This window comes from Rhinopithecus bieti, unplaced genomic scaffold, assembly GCF_001698545.2.
Source record: "Rhinopithecus bieti isolate Rb0 unplaced genomic scaffold, ASM169854v2 scaffold_44745, whole genome shotgun sequence".
Lineage (NCBI taxonomy): Eukaryota > Metazoa > Chordata > Mammalia > Primates > Cercopithecidae > Rhinopithecus > Rhinopithecus bieti.
Window position 1 is genome coordinate 805,432 of NW_016818280.1, and position 15,809 is coordinate 821,240.

Here is a 15,809-nt window from a genome sequence, read left to right on the forward strand (position 1 = left end):
GTGCTTGGGAAAAATGCGTTGGCTCCAATCTCCTCAAGAACCCTGCTTTGGTCTGAAACCCAAGTAAAAGCCTCCGTTGAGGGAGGACAGAGCAGGGCATCAGGGTCGGGCTCTGAGGGGGCCGCTGCAGCTGCCCCTGCAGAACCCCTGTAACTCACCCTAGGATAGGAGGGAAACCAGTGCATCCAGAAACTTGCTCCGATCCTCAGCTTTCAGCTCAATTACTGAAGTAATGAAAGAAAAACAGCCGTGAGAAGGGAGGAGTGGGAACACAAGGCAGGGCACAGAACTGCCCCCGCTGCCTGCCCTCCACTGCATTCCAAAGTGTGCGACTCCTCCTGGTCTGTGGTGTTCTGCACTCAGTGGTTGTGTCTCTGTCTCACTGTACCTCGTCATCAGAACTGCTGTCTGCACTGCTAGAGAGGCCAGGGCTGGGGCCTGCAGAGAGAACCCCGCCCTGGGAAGCCAATAGAGGGGACACAGGGAGGGGCCCTACAGACCTGGACAGAAACAGGCCTGCCCACCCCACCTGGCATGAATCCTGGTCCCCAGAGTGGGTTGTGGAAGTCCTTGGGTGGGGCAGGCTACTTTTGGACGCACTCTGGCCAGTGCCTCGGCTTCAGTGTTCTCTTCCCCACAAGGGGACATGGTGCAAACTGCCCATATCACAGGGCCCTCAGGCTCAGTTGAGCACACAAACCCTCACCATAAAGCAAAACCAGGCCCCAGAATGGGGCTGGCCTGGTCCTGGGGGCCGTCTATGCCGCCAGCCACAGCCCCGAGAGCCCCAGATCCAGCCCCACACAGGTGGGTACTGGCCATGGCCCACGCTGCATCCCCATCCCTGGCTCTCTACCCTCAGGGAGACCAGGCAGTTCCCAGCCCGAATCCTCCCAATATAATGAAGCCAGATATTCTGCAGGCCAGTGGGTGTCCATTCACCTCTCCCACAGCACAGGCATGAAAGAGTTAGCAGGGGCTGCTGTGCGGGGTGAACCGATGCCACACAGTGCCACAGCCATGGCTGGGTCTGGCTCAAGGAAGGTAGCTCTGAGATGGCTGAGGCCACTTCAACAAAGGCTGGATCTCCGACGACAGTGTCTATCATTGTTGAGGAATCCGTGGTGATGAGGCAAGAAAATTTCCTTTCTCAGAGGTGCGGGAACTACTGAGGTTGTTATGAGCTGAACTGTCTCCCCCAAATTCCTATGTTGAAGCCCTAATCCCCAGGACCTTAGAATGTGACTGTGGTAATTAAGTTCAAATGGGGTTGTCAGGGTGGGCTCTAATCCAATCTGTCTGGTGTCCTTGGAAGATGAAGCGGTCTGGACACACACACCAGGGAGGTGTGCAGAGGGAAGACCACGTGAAGACACAGCGAGAAGGTGGGCATCTGTGTGAGCCAAGGAGAGAGGCCTCAGGAGAAGCCAGCCCTGCCCCACCTTGACCTGGGCCTTCTTGCCTCTAGGACTGGGAGGAGACACGTGGTTGAAGCCACCCTCTCTGTGGTACTTTGTTATGGCAGCTTTAGCAAACTAACCCAGGGTGAAATATCAGTAAGTCTGTTTTACTTTAAAGCCTGTCAACAAGAATAAGAAGGCAAACACAGCCGAATGTGAACCATGTTCCGTGCTGGTGTTGGGGAAGCAACAGGCGGGCAGGCCCATCCATTCTGGGCTCATCTGACACATAGGTGGGGCTAGTGTCCCAGCTGTCTCACAGGTAGCACCTATCACGACACACACCCCTAACCCGTGGAGAGGGGGCTGGCACAGCACAGGGTGGTGTCCTGGGTCATCACAGGCCCTGCTGTTTCCTCATCCCATGAAACAGAAACAACCCAACCCTGACAGGTGAGACCGAGGCCCGGGGGCCCTGGTGGCCAGTTCTCTAGGCTTGCTGGGGAAGTGATCCTCAGCACTGGCTGTAAGGCCAGTCAGGCCTGTCATTCCCTGGGAAACACTTTTTCCCTCTCTAAGGAGCCTGAGGTTCACCAGAGCTCCCTGAGCCACCAGGAGTAGCCTGTGTGAGGGCCGGATCTGGAAGGTCAAGAGAGCTGTTGGCCAGGCTCCTCCAGCCATGCCAACTTGCCTGGTTCCAGGGCCTGCAGTGGCCTTGAAGGGTCAGGTGGGGAAGTGTGGCAGAGTGGCAGAAGACTCTTACCTGAGAGGTCAAAATGGTTGTGCAGCATCCGGGAGCTAGTGCTTTCTGCTGCCTTCTCAAATGCCCGCCCAAAAAAGCTGCAGACACACAACACATGTTGGGGATCAGGCTGCCTACAATGGACCCTTCCCACCCCCGGCCCCAGGACAGACACTAGAGGTAAATACCACTCTACTCAGCAGGGCTAATAAGCTGATACCCCCAACACCCCCCACCCTCCAGTCCCAGGACGAGTGGAAGTTGCTCACTTCTTCCTGTCCGAGCTGTCGGTCTCCGGGGGGATGCCCACCACGGTCACTGTGCCATGCTCCACGCTCAGGGGGGCAGCCATCACCAGAGGCAGCAGCTTGCAGCGCCTGTTCTTTGTCTATGGAGTTGGAGAGAGCACCCTCTGTCAGAGTACGATGGGCCCCAGCTCACCACTCAGAGCCCAGAGCCCGACAGCACCCAGTCACTCCACTCCCCAAAGCCCCCAGGGACTCTGTCATCAGAGGAGATGCCTTGGTCCCCACCCAGCCACCCCAAGTTAGATGCCCAAGGCCAGCGTCTAATTCCCAGTCCAGGGAGCTCTCCAAGTACCTGCCCTCCTGTACCCACAGCGTGGTACTGTGGCCACGATGCTGTGTCCCCAAGCCTCCTTGTGTACCAGCCTAGCCCCACTGCCCCTTGGCTGTTTGTTGCAGGGAGCGCGCCCTGCTGTCTCCTCCTGCACCTCCTTCAGGTCCTGTGGCAGCTGCCACCTTCTCCAAGAGGCCCCAGCCCACCCCGCCTCGTCCTGCTCCATCCCCTGGCAGCACATGCCCTCATCTTAACCACAGCTACCACTCCTCGTCCCCCCTCGCTGGCACGCTCCCTCAGGATAAAGGTTCAGGGTCTCCTTCTCTGCTGTGCCTGTGGTACCCACACCCTACAGCCCAGGTGACCAGCATTCCTGGTGTGTATAGGACTGAGGTGTGTCCCAGGATGTGCACCAGGATGGGCAGTCACTCCATGACAACAGGGCCAGGCAGGTGCTGGATGTTCAAAACATGTCTGATAAACGAATGGATCCTGTAAAGTAGGTATGTGTTCATCCATTTCATGGATGAGGAAACAGGCTCAGATCAGATTATCTACCTCACGTCACACAACTGGCAAATGAGGAGGCTGATCTTTGAACACAGCCTAGAGGACTTCAAGGCCCATGCTCTGTCCCTAGTTCATCTTTGACATTACCTGGTTGATAGAACACATGTCATCTGTCATCATTTTTCTGGTTAGTTCAGCAGCAAAAGAAAAGTTCAACTTCCTGTTAGCACATTTTGTTTGAAATAGCCCCCCGCATAAACTCTCATCCTCGAAGCAGAGGAGGACTTCAATTATTGAAATGTCACATCTGGGAGGAGCCCCATGTCGGCTGGGTGAGGACCCCTGCCCTAAAACCAGCCAAGTTAGGAGTGTGTTCCAAGTCAACGCAAAGAGGGGGTTAGGCCACACAGAAGACAAAGCCAGGCACAGGAAATCAGCCTACTGGACAAGCTGTTGCTGGGAAGCCAGTCTGTGCTACAACCACCCTGCTTTCCCTGACCTGTGACAATAGCACACAAGCCCCAGCTCTGTTCACTCCACGAGGGCCCTTCCCTACTCATCTGAGTGACTTAGACAGCCAGCGATGAATCAGAGCTTGAGAGAACTGGAAGGTTCCTAGGGGTCAGCTGAGGAAAAGACAGCTCAGAAAAAAGTAATGTATATGCCTAGACCTTGCAGCTGGTGAACAGCCACAGGCACCCCAAGGGCAGCATCTAACTCCCAGTCCAGAGAGCTCTCCAAGCACCTGCCCTCCTGTACCCACAGCACCCGCCTGGCCTCTCACCGAACACACAAAGGACTTGAGCAGGTGTTTGCTAAGCAGGCTCAGGGACGCCGGCCTGGAGAACAGCATGACATCTGGGGTGCCCTGTGGAGGTGAGACAAATGGTCAGATGAAGCTACTGGTGCTGTGGCCAGGTGCCTGTGCTCTGTGGGAAGCCTGACCTCCATGAGGGAGCAGTACAGGAAAGGCCCCTGGGAGATGACGAGGTTGGTGCAAAGGCAGCTGGCAATGGTCTGCTGGGTGGCTCGCAGCTGCTTCTTGGCGAGTTCCAGGCCATGGTAGAGCTTGTCCAGGTTACTCCTGTAACAGGGCAGACACATGGCTTTGGTGGTGCTTGTCAGGTGGTGCTTTGGTAAAATACCAAAGTCACAAATAAGACTGCTTGGCTACTGGTTCAGAAAGAGGTTTGGGGATAAGAATTTATCTTCTCTCCCTCCTGAGTTCTCTCTCACATGAAAGGAAATAATTTTTAAAAATGTATAAACCCGCAGCAATCCAGTGAGAGGTGGGAGAGGGTGCAAGCATCAGAAGACAGAAGATTAAAAGCCAACAGAGGGAAGATCCCACACAGGAGGGCCCAGGAGGACTGACACAGGGGAGGCTTGGGCAAGGGCTGGAGGTTGGATGACGGAAATCCCCTCAAACTCAACAGATTTTTACTCTTCCCTCGAAAAAGGGAGGCTCCCCTCTGAGTACATGAAATGTACCCTCTGTGTATTAAGTAGAGTCCTCAAGCAAAGCCTCTGGGCCTTATAGTGGGGAGTCCCAAAGTGTCACAGTTGGCTCCTGCCTGCTAAGCTGAAGCGATGTCTTATGACCAGCGAGCTGTGCCCAGATACCCATGGCTCAGCCAAGGATCCACGACCCCCTTCTTGAATAGGAAAGACATCAGATCATTTGAGAAATGCCTATGGCCTGAAAAAATAACCCTGAAAAAAACCAGATAATTTGGAGAACAAAAGAAAGTTAAAATGAACTCTAATTAGTATCTTCAGAGAGATGTATGCAACTCTTACATTCCTAAACCAAGAACAGGATGCTATGAAAACGGAACAGTCAAAAACTAGGAAATGTCGATGGAAACTAAAACAATTGCAAAATATAAAACATCCACTCAAAGTCCAGAGGATAAGTCAAGAAAAGCTTCCTCAACATAGATAACAAGACAAAGTTATGGAAAATGTAAGGCAAAAACATAAGACAGAGCATCATCATTCCAGGAAGCCTGGAAAGCAAGAATAAAAAACACGGATGTTTTCTGTGGAGGGAATAGTAGAGAAATAATAAAATAAAGATACTGTCAGATATATAAGAACTCAGAAAGTTTATCTCACATGCGACTTTTCTTTGAATGTTACTTAAGAACTGTGCTCTAATTTAATGAGGCAGTAAATGAAACAAAGACGAAGATCCCAAGAAACACTGGACCTAGCTAAGAGGCACAGCCAAGATTTGGACATCCATGAGGATGGTGGAAGGCAGGCCTAGAGAGCTGTAGGTCCAGGCTGTGGTGGACAGACAGAACCCCAGACTCTTCAGCAAAAAGGGGCTCAGAGAATAACGGCTGGAAGGAGTTTAGGGGAGAAAAAAATGAATGTGATAAAGGAGGCAATTAAAAACACCAGGAAAAACAAAGAGCTGTGCCAGATAGTAATCTATTACTACACATGATTGTCTCTGGAATAGTTTATTAGCACAATAAAGTAACCTATTTGTTGACTTTCATCTTTTAAAATCAACCTATACGCCGGGCGCAGTGGTTCACGCCTGTAATCCCAGCACTTTGGGAGGCCAAGGTGGGCAGATCACGAGGCCAGGAGATCAAGACCATCCTGGCTAACACAGTGAAACCCCATCTCTACAAAAATTAGCCGGGCGTGGTGGCAGGTGCCTGTAGTCCCAGCTACTAGGGAGGCTGAGGCAGGAGAATGGCAGGTGAACCCAGGAGGAGGAGCTTGCAGTGAGCTGAGATTGCACAACTGCACTCCAGCCTGGGCAACAGAGCGAGACTCCGTCTCTAAAAAAATAAATAAAATAAAATAAAATAAAATAAAATAAAATAAAATCAACCTACAGCCAAAGATAAGACAAATTATATCTTTTTCTCTATCCCAAGATTGTTATCAGTCTTGAAAACGTAAAAGCACAAATTTCAGAAAGTACCAAGGAGAGCTGAAGAGCAAAGTAAGGCTGTTTCCACAGCTTGGATATCTGTCCCCTTGAAACCTCATGTTGAAATCTGATCCAAGATCGTAGAGGTGGGTCTAATGGGAAATGTTTGGATCATGGTGGCAGGTTCCTCATGAATAGATGAATGCTTTCCCTGGAGCTAGGGGGTATAAGTGAGTTCTTTATTAGTTCCCATGACAGCTGGTTGTTAAAAAGAGCCTAGTACTTTCCTCCTCTCTCTTCCTTCCTCCATTACCACATGGTCTCTGCACACACCAGCTGCCCTTCTGCCATGAGTGGAAGCAGCCTGAGGCCCTCACCAGATGCAGATGCCCAATCTTGAGCGTTCCAGCCATCAGAATTGTGAGCCAAATAAACCTTTTCTCTTTACAAATTACCCAGCCTCAGATATTCCTTTACAGGAACACAAAATGGATTACGAGTGTTTCAAATATCCTTTTCTTACAAAGTAGGGAGACGAGACACTGGTGATGAAAGAAGACATAAATATGTTAAAGTTACAAAGAAGTTAAAAATAGTGGCATAACTGTACCAACAGGAGGGAAGGTGGACAAGAGTGGGACAGATGCTCCTTTGTCACAGTAGGAAGTTGGTAGGCAACGTCTAAAGCCTACCCATCAATGCTGGGACGATGGCAGCAACAGTGGTAAGACAGTGTTTGGATTTCCCCAAATTTCTAGATAAAAGTAGAGCAACTATATTGCAAAACGAAAAACTTGGGACCCACATTTGCAACAAATTAAGAGAACAAGGGAACACTTCAAACCCCAAAGTGTAAGCAGGTGAAAAGAGACCATGAACAGCCAGATAGGTACACTATCTACATCTGTGCGAGAGAAAGCCGAGAGGTAGTGAGACCTAAGAAGACTTAAAACTCCAGGCAACCGGACAGCAGTGGCCCAAACGGAGAGGAATTTTGCCCTATGCAACAGCAGGTGAGTGCAGTGGGCCAAGGGAAAGTATAAGGGGCCTCCCTAGAGTGCAAGGAGTCCTGGTAATGAGCAAGGGGTCCTGTTAAACAGCAAGGAATCCTGGTAAAGTATAAGGAGACTATAGTAAAGAGTAAGGGGCCCAGCCTGGCCAACATGTCTCTACAAAAAATACAAAAATTAGCCAGGTGTGGTGGCACATGCCTGTAGTCCCAGTTACTTGGGAGGCTGAGGCAGGAGAATCGCTTGAACCTGGGAGGCAGAGGTTGCAGTGAGTGCAAATCATGCCACTGCATACCAGCTTAAGTGACAAATTAAGACCCTGCCTCAAAAAAAAAAAATTAGCCTCCAATGAATCATACTCCAAATGTAAGGGCTAAAACTATAAAAGTGTTAGTAGAAAAAATAATGTGAAATCTTCACGACCTTGGGTTAGGCAATGGTTTCTTAGCTATGACACCAAAAGCGCAAGAAACAAAGGAAAAAGCAGATAACTTAAATGTCATCAAAATTAACAACTTTTATATTTCCTAGGACACTGACAAAGTGAAAAGCCAGCCTACAGAATGGGAGAAAATACTTGCAAATTACTTATCTGATAAGGGATTTGTATGTAGGATATATAAAAATTTTAGGCTGGGCACGATGGTTTATACCTATAATCCCAGTTCTTTGGGAGGCCAAGGCCAGAAGACTGCTTGAGCCCAGGAGTTTGAGACCAGCCTGGGCAATATGGTAAGACCTCATCTCTACTAAACATTTAAAAATTAGCAGGTGTGGAAGCTCATGCCTGTAATCCCAGCTACTCAGGAGGCTGAGGTAGGAGGATGGCTTGAGCCAAGGAGTTTGAGGCTGCAGTGAGCCATGATTGCACCACTGCACTCCAGCTTGAGCAACAGAGTGACACCCTGTCTCAAAACAAACAAACAAACAAACAAAAAGACAAAGGACTTGAATAGACAATTCTCCTAACAAGATACACAAATGACCAACAAGCACATGAGAAGATGCTCAACACTATTAGTCATCAAGAAAATGCAAATCAAAACCATAATGAGATACCACTTCATACTTACTGGGATGGCTGTAATCCAAAAGATGGACAAAAACAAGTGTCGGTGAGGATGTAAAGAAACTGAAACCCTCCTACCTGGTGGGAATGTAAAATGGTGCAGCTGCTGTGGAAAACAGTCTGGCAGTTCCTCAAAAGGTTAAACCTAGTGTTACCATGTCACCCAGTATTTCCACTTGTAGGTATATAACCAAAAGAAACAAAGACATGACTAATCAAAAACTTGTACATCTAGGTTCACAGAAGCATTAGTCATAATAGTCAACAGGTGGAAACAAACCACATGCCCATCAACTGATGAACTGATAAATGACATAGAATATATCCATCCAATGGAATATTATTTGCAATAAAAAGACATTGGCCGGGCGTGGTGGCTCATGCCTGTAATCCCAGCACTTTGGGAGGCCAAGGCAGGTGGATCACAAGGTCAGGCGTTTGAGACCAGCCTGGCCAACGTGGTGAAACCCTGTCTCTACTAAAACTACAAAAATTAGCCGGGCTTGGTGGCACATGCCTGTAAGCCCAGCTACTCGGGAGGCTGAGGCAGGAGAATTGCTTGAACCCAGGAGGCGGAGGTTGCAGTGAGCCAAGAACATGCCACTAGACTATAGCCTGGGTGACAGAGTGAGACTCTGTCTCGGGTGCAGGGGGAGGAAGACATATAGTCCCAATACATCCTACAATATAGATGAGCCTTGCAAACATGATGCTAAGTGAAGAACCCAGTCACAAAGAACCACATCTTGTATGATCCCATTTGTATGAAATGCTCAGAACAGTCAATTCATAAAGACAAAAGGGAGATTGGTGGTTGCCAGAGGCTGGGAGGATCTCTCCGGGGCAATGAAAATGCTCTAAAATTAGATAGTGGTAATTGGGGCACAACCTTGCAAAACCTAACTGCAACCTACTAAAAGTCATTGCAGGCTAGGCACAGTGGCTCATGCCTGTTCATCCCAGCACTTTGGGAGGCTGAGGTGGAAGGATTGCTTGAGTCTAGGAATTTGAGACCAGTATGGGCAACATAGTGATACCACATCTCTACAAAAATTTTAAAAATGAGCAAGGTGTGGTGGCATGCACCTGTTGTCCCAGCTACTCAAGAGACTGAGGTAGGAGGATTGCTTGAGGCTGCTATGAGCTATGAGCATGCCGCTGCACTCCAGCCTGGGCAACAGAGCGAGACCCTGTCTCTAAAAAAGTAATAAATAAATAAATAAAAGCCATCACATTGTACACGTTAAATGGGTGAACTGCATGGCATGCAAATTGTATCTCAATAAAGCTGTGGGGAAAAAAAAGCGTGCTTGGGAGCAGAACCAGGAAATCCCAGAAAGCAGGCCCCCATATATACATATGCATCTTTACCACTGCACAAAAGCAGCAGAAGTGGCAGCTCTTGAAGTCAGAAAAGCTGTCCGAATCATGCCTCCTCCTCCTAAAAAGTCAGGGAAATGAAATTCATAAAGAGCACGAGAGAAGTAGCAAAGTCAAATCCTTTCAAAGTCACTACTAGAAAAAAAGAGAAGAAGGAACAGGAACACCTCCCTGGACAACGAAAGCACACTAATGTGAAAGTTGCAGATCCCAGGATGAAATCACTTTTTGTCAGGCCCAAACAAATTAAAGCTGGGAAAGCACCAAGGAAGAGAGCTCCTGCTTGCATGTCTGGAATAAAGACTCAAAGACTTTCTAAATAACCCCACAAGAAATCCCTTCTTTAGGACTGCAACAATTCAGATAAGATGCTCTTAAAATATAATACTTGCCCAGTAATGCATCTTCACCAATGAACTGATGCCAACTCTGGCTTTGAGTCTCTGAAACCAATGAATTGTTTCCAAGCTAGCTTATGTGAACTTCTCCTTTTGCCAATAAAAGCTTCCCCTTAGCCTCCTCTCTTTGGATGCATATTTGGGTTACCACAGCTGTGCATCACAGACACCATAATCCTCTTTTCTAATTCCCAGATAAATTCAATGTATTTGGAGATATTTTTCTGACACTAGAAAGACATGCTAAAAAAAAAGATCCAAATTGTCACATTCTATTTCAAAACAAGCAAAAGACAAGGAAAATACAGGACATCTCAGGAAGTAAGATAAGAAAGAATTGGAAAATTAAAAAACTGAGAAATGACAACTAAACTGTAAGATTAAACACAAGAATGAATATACACAACAAACAATGCCTTTTGTTAAGAGATACAAAAGGTAAAAAAAGAAAATCTTAAAAATCAAAAAGAAAAAAAAGCCAAAAGGGATTCAAGAGAAAGTGACGAATACTGAAGAGGGGCAGGTAATATGTCAGGTACATGCCACACTGGCATTGATTCCAGTTCACACAAGCAGTTTCTGCAGGACACAGTCACTCCCACAGCCCTGGGGTCCCCGTAACTGACCTCCCTGGCCACTATGAGGACCAGTGGTAGCCCCATGAGGCAATGGCAAACCCACAGCCCTCCTACCTGGATAGGCTGTCCAGAGCCTGGATGAAGTGATCTGTCCCTGAGCCATCCTTCTCAGGGCTCTCCATCAAAGACATGGTGGCAAAGACCACGTCGCTGGCCAGGAACTTGTGCTTGAACCCAAAATGAATGCTGAAAGTCTGCATGCGCATGTCCTTCATCCTGTCACGGAAGCAAACACAGCTGTCACCCTCAAATTGTGGGCGAGCTCTCAGTGCCAGGCAGGCCAACAGATGTGCTAATGTCCCTCACATGCCCGAGCCAATGCTTCCAGCACAGCTGTGCTGCTCAGAGGATGAGGCAGGTCAGAACGTCCAGACATATCAGCCCTGCAGCCCAGAGTGGCCAGATGCCTTCTCGTCAACGGCTGTTCGGCTGGCTTACGGGTGTGTGGGGTCTTCTCCCACACCCTAGCATGCCAGCTGGCGGGGGTGGGAGAAGCCAGGGGCCTCCAGGTTCCGGCAGAGTTCACCTGAACCTGGCTCTGTGGCCCATTTGCTGTCTCCAGTGAAACAGACTGGGGTCGATCTCACAGGTACCACAGCAGCCCCGGGATCTAAGGATCCTAAATCTCACAAGCTTGAAAAAGTCCTATTTTTAACCCAAAAAGAACTCAAGACTTCAGAAATGGCCAGACTCGCATAACACTAATTGTACATTCTTGGGTTGTTGTTTTTTTTTGCATTATTTTAGGAGCACAGTTAAAGTAGAACTTTTCACTTTAAAGAAGCTAAATCCAGAAAAATGTGTGTTTACCCAAATTTATTTGCAGACTCTTCAATCATTTCCCGCAAATTCTCCTTCAAGGAGATGTCCATGGCCTGGAACTTCTGCTTCACCTGCTTTAGGGGAAGACTGGAAAGAACAAGCCCAAGCCACATGAGCGAGGTCACCATACACCGACAGGGTGGAAAGAAACCCAAACCAAGGGCAAGCAAGGATGTCCCCGCACCGGCATTCGGAGGATATTCTGGGATCTAGGTGAAGAGCTTATGGCAGGACAGGCTGCATTTTATAACTAAGTTGGTTACAACAAAGCAAAGGGGCTTTTCCCTTGGGGGTGTTGGTTACAACAAAGCAGAGGGGCTTTTCCCTTGGGGGTGGCCAGGGCTGGCACTGCAGGCCCAGGCAGTCACTCACCCCATGTCTGCAAGGAACTCCTGGAGCCGTTTCTGTCCGTGCACAGACCACAGCTTGAACCTGGCTGCGGTATAGCTGGTGTTGCACAGGCTGTCATGGAGGGACCAGTGCTGGTAGAGCGCCAGGCGGAGGCTGGGCCTGCAGTCAAGGAGCATGCAAGCACCCACTGGCTGCCCTGAGCACACAGCCCCACCGTCGTAACTCCAGCAGGTGGGCCACTCTGATGGCGGGGCCCTTCCTTGCCGGGCCTGCCTACACAACCAGGTATCCCAAGGGTGACTTGGAGCCCTTTGACCTTCTTAGCTTAAGCTGACCCATATGGAGAGCCTGTGAAGTGACAGGCACAGACCACCATCCCTGTCTGACAGGCAGAGAATCTGGATCACAGGGGTCTGCAGAGTCCGCGTGCTGTGGTCACACGGAGCAGTCATGACCACACATGACATGGGAGGCTGGGCTGACCAGTTTGTCATCCTGCACCTCCTGCTCCACCGAGCTCAGCCCTCACGAAGCTCCCCCATCCTCAACCCTTTTTACTTTTTTTTTTTGAAACAGAGTCTTGCTGTGTCACCCAGGCTGGAGGGCAGTGGCACGATCTCAGCTCACTGCACGCTCTGTCGTCTGGGTTCACACAGAACATTCTCCTGCCTCAGCCTCCCGAGTAGCTGGGACTATAGGCGCCCACCACCACACCCGGCTAATTTTTTGTATTTTTTAGTAGAGACAGGGTTTCACTGTGCTAGCCAGTATGGTCTCGATCTCCTGATCTCGTGATCCACCCACCTCGGCCTCCCAGAGTGCTGGGATTACAGGCGTGAGCCACCGCACCCGGCCTCCTCAGCCCTTTTCTTAAACATACCCGTCACAGCTCCTGGCACTGTGAGTGCAGCTGTGAGTGCGGACTGCCTTCCATGGCGGACCTCCCCTTTACAGGACGAAAGCCTGGTCCTGCCTGCTTCCTCGGCATGCTCAGTCCCCACCATTGCCCCTCCCAACTCCTGGGGACTCCCAGGCCTTCAGACCACCATGCTCCCTGCCCACACTCCCGCAGCTTCCTTAAGCCCCGGCGTCCTCAGCTCCCTGACTCCCTCCCTCCTGCCTCAGTCACACACTCCCATGGGCCCAGGGTAAGTAGTCCACCTTGCCACACACGATGGGACCGGCTCCTATGCACAGCGGCTCTCCTCCCCAGTTCAGCCAGCTCTGCCCTGCTTCCTAGGCTCTGATGGCCACCTGACTACTGATGTGCCCACACTCACTCTTCCTCCTTCTCAGCCATCACAGTGCAGAGACAGGGCAGCTCCGTCCCTGACATCATGTAACCTGACTGCTCACAGCCACTGCTGCAGTCTGGGCCGAGCCACTATTTTGTGGCCTTGGAGAGCTGTGACCATCTCCTCACCCCCAACCTACCTCTACTGAGCAGCCAAGGGACCTTTTAAAAACCCTGACTCAAACTCTGGTCACTCCACAGTCTCCCGCTGCCTTTGGCTCACAAGGCCTGCTCTGGCCTCCTGACACCTGACCCCAGTCAGTCCCCCAGTCCCTCCTGTGCTCACATTGAGTGTGGCTGAGACTGTGTGAAATGTGGCCTCCCCATGGTCTTTCCTGAGCACTCCACCAATGTCCCATGTGTTTCTCAAAGAAACATCATACTGTGTGATTATATGGTAGCTCCTTTCTTCTTTCCTGACTGCATGAACCGCCACCCTCACTGCTACCACGTCCAGAACCAGGCCCACAATAAGCACTTTACAGGGACATGCTGGAGAAGGGTGACACTTCCAAACTCAGCTCTGGCATTTAGAAGCCAAAGCCACACAGATGAGCTGGGGTAGCACACCACAGCCCCTTCCCCCAAAACTTCCTGCCCCACCTGCTTTCCCTCCTGGGGATGTGGGCCAGAATCCACAGAGGGTGACAAAGCAAACAAGGCCCGCTGAACAGAACCCTGGAGGCAAGGGTGCTGCCTGTGCCCCTCAGGCTGGGCCACGAGGATACTCATACTCAAAGGAGATCCGCGTGCAGTCCACAGAGAGCGTGTTCTCCTCATCCTCGTTCCGGTGGTTGTGGCGGGAAACGTGGCGCTGCAGGACACCGACATCAGTCACGTATTTCATTCTGGAAAAAAAAAGGTAGCACAAGCCTCGGCTGGTTCCCTCCAGATCTTATGAGGCAGCCTGAGCCTAGGTTCCACTCCTGCTCAGGAACTCCCTCAAGGGCCTGCTCACCACGGGAGCTGTTCCCAGGCAAGGACTAAGGACATGCAGCCTGCATAGAAACCTAGCAGCCAGGAAAACATGATTGGACGGAGTGGGGGGTGGGGGGGTGGGGGGGTGTGGTCTCCAGCCTTGCCCACCTCCTGTCCTCATGGGTCTCACACCTCCTGAGAACGGGCACTACAGAGCCCACAGCCCACACAGCCAAGATGATAGACTCCATAAGTGACAGGGATCCACAGCAGAGTGGGTGAAATGTTCCCTATAAACTTTACAAAATTAATGAGGGCAGAGAGAGGGGAGAAATGAAAATGAACCCAGCTTGCAGCACATCAGCATCAGTCACTAGGTCGGCGTGCTCTCTGACTGCTTCCTCATAGTTGCTTGGTGTCTATTGCCTCAGAAGCATGTAGACCCCATCACAAGATCGTAGTTCCCCTCACTGCTCTGTAGATCACAACTTGAACCTTAGGAAATGCTGTTTTCCCTCTGAGATATTCCTGTGGGTCCCGTATACTGATGGAGCTACTGACTCAACTGCTCCGAAGGACCCGAGGAGGTGACTCACCCGAGTGGTTTGTATACCCTGATGATTTCATCCCCCTTCCCCCACCAATCAACTATCCCAATTTTCCAGCCCCTCACCCTCCACAGTCCCCTTAAAAACCCCAGCCCAGGCCAGGCAAGGTGGCTCATACCTGTAATCCCAGCACTTTGGGAGGCCGAGGTGGGTGGATCACCTGAGGTCAGGAGTTTGAGACTAGCCTGACCAACATGGAGAAACCCCGTTTCTACCACAAATACAAAATTAGCCTGGCGTGGTGGTGCATGCTGGTAATCCCAGCTACTTGGGAGGGTAAGGCAGGAGAATCGCTTGAATCTGGGAGGCAGAGGCTGCGGTGAGCCGAGATCGCACCATTGCACTCCAGCCTGGGCAACAAGAGCGAAACTCCATCTCAAAAACAAACAAAAAAAGACCCAGCCCAGAACTCCTCAAAGAGATGGATTTGAGGGTCTCCTCCCATCTCCTCACTCAGTGCCCTGCAATCATGAAACTCTTCCTCTGCTGCAAACTCTGCTGTCACAGTGTAACAAGTCTGTTACTGCACAGCAGGCATACAAACCTGCTGGTCCTATAACACATTATGGTGAGCCTAGCCTGGAGCCCCTTGTGGGCATTTGCCTGTGGCTTGGTGCCCCTTTGTTGTTCAGTGGGAAGGACCCAGAGACAAGTCCAAAGCCCAAGTGGCCCCTGGGTTCCACTGAACTATGGGTGCCGCCGGTGCCCTGCCTGTTGACATGGCAATGTCAGCCTTTGGTGCGTAGACTGCTCGCAGCAAAGCAAGTTTCTGGTTTTGAAAGGCATTTTAGGTAAGTTTTCTCGATGCAACCAGCACCCCTTTCTCCTCTGATTTGCTGGCCCCTTTGGAGGTCTTGTGGCCTCTTCAAAGGTCTTGTGGCTCCCTCTGAAGTCTTGAGGCCTCCTCTGAGGTCTTGTAGACCCTCCCTAGTAATAGGAAGGGCCTTGTTTGAGGGGACTTCCTCTACATTGGAAGGAGACCAAAGAGAACTGCTTGGGAGAAATCCTCTTGACTTCTAAAATTTGTAACTTGATTTCGGAAGGCCTTTTGTCTTTGTCTTGTTATATATGTTTGTGTTTATGAAAGGGATCCCTGAAGGAATTAATGGCAGAAGCTCAGCAGGCCTAACTCGGTTGATCATATGCTTTTTCATCTTACCCAGAGACCACCCGCTGAACTCCTGGTTGCAGGTA

The 15,809-nt window shown here is 50.2% G+C and overlaps 1 protein-coding gene across 1 annotated transcript in view; it reads right to left on the reverse strand.

The window, feature by feature from the left end:
- The window catches only part of CDC45 (cell division cycle 45), a 48,738-nt gene that overhangs the window by 1,539 nt on the left and 31,390 nt on the right, over nucleotides 1–15,809 (reverse strand). The window contains exons 10-18 of the mRNA XM_017856655.1: nucleotides 13,818–13,937; nucleotides 11,817–11,948; nucleotides 11,433–11,531; nucleotides 10,677–10,838; nucleotides 4,177–4,315; nucleotides 4,016–4,099; nucleotides 2,412–2,530; nucleotides 2,164–2,240; nucleotides 159–224 (exon numbers count right to left, since the gene is read on the reverse strand). Of these exons, the coding sequence (XP_017712144.1) occupies nucleotides 160–224; nucleotides 2,164–2,240; nucleotides 2,412–2,530; nucleotides 4,016–4,099; nucleotides 4,177–4,315; nucleotides 10,677–10,838; nucleotides 11,433–11,531; nucleotides 11,817–11,948; nucleotides 13,818–13,937 (997 nt within the window). The 3' untranslated portion in view covers nucleotide 159. The remainder of the gene's footprint in view (nucleotides 1–158; nucleotides 225–2,163; nucleotides 2,241–2,411; nucleotides 2,531–4,015; nucleotides 4,100–4,176; nucleotides 4,316–10,676; nucleotides 10,839–11,432; nucleotides 11,532–11,816; nucleotides 11,949–13,817; nucleotides 13,938–15,809) is intronic.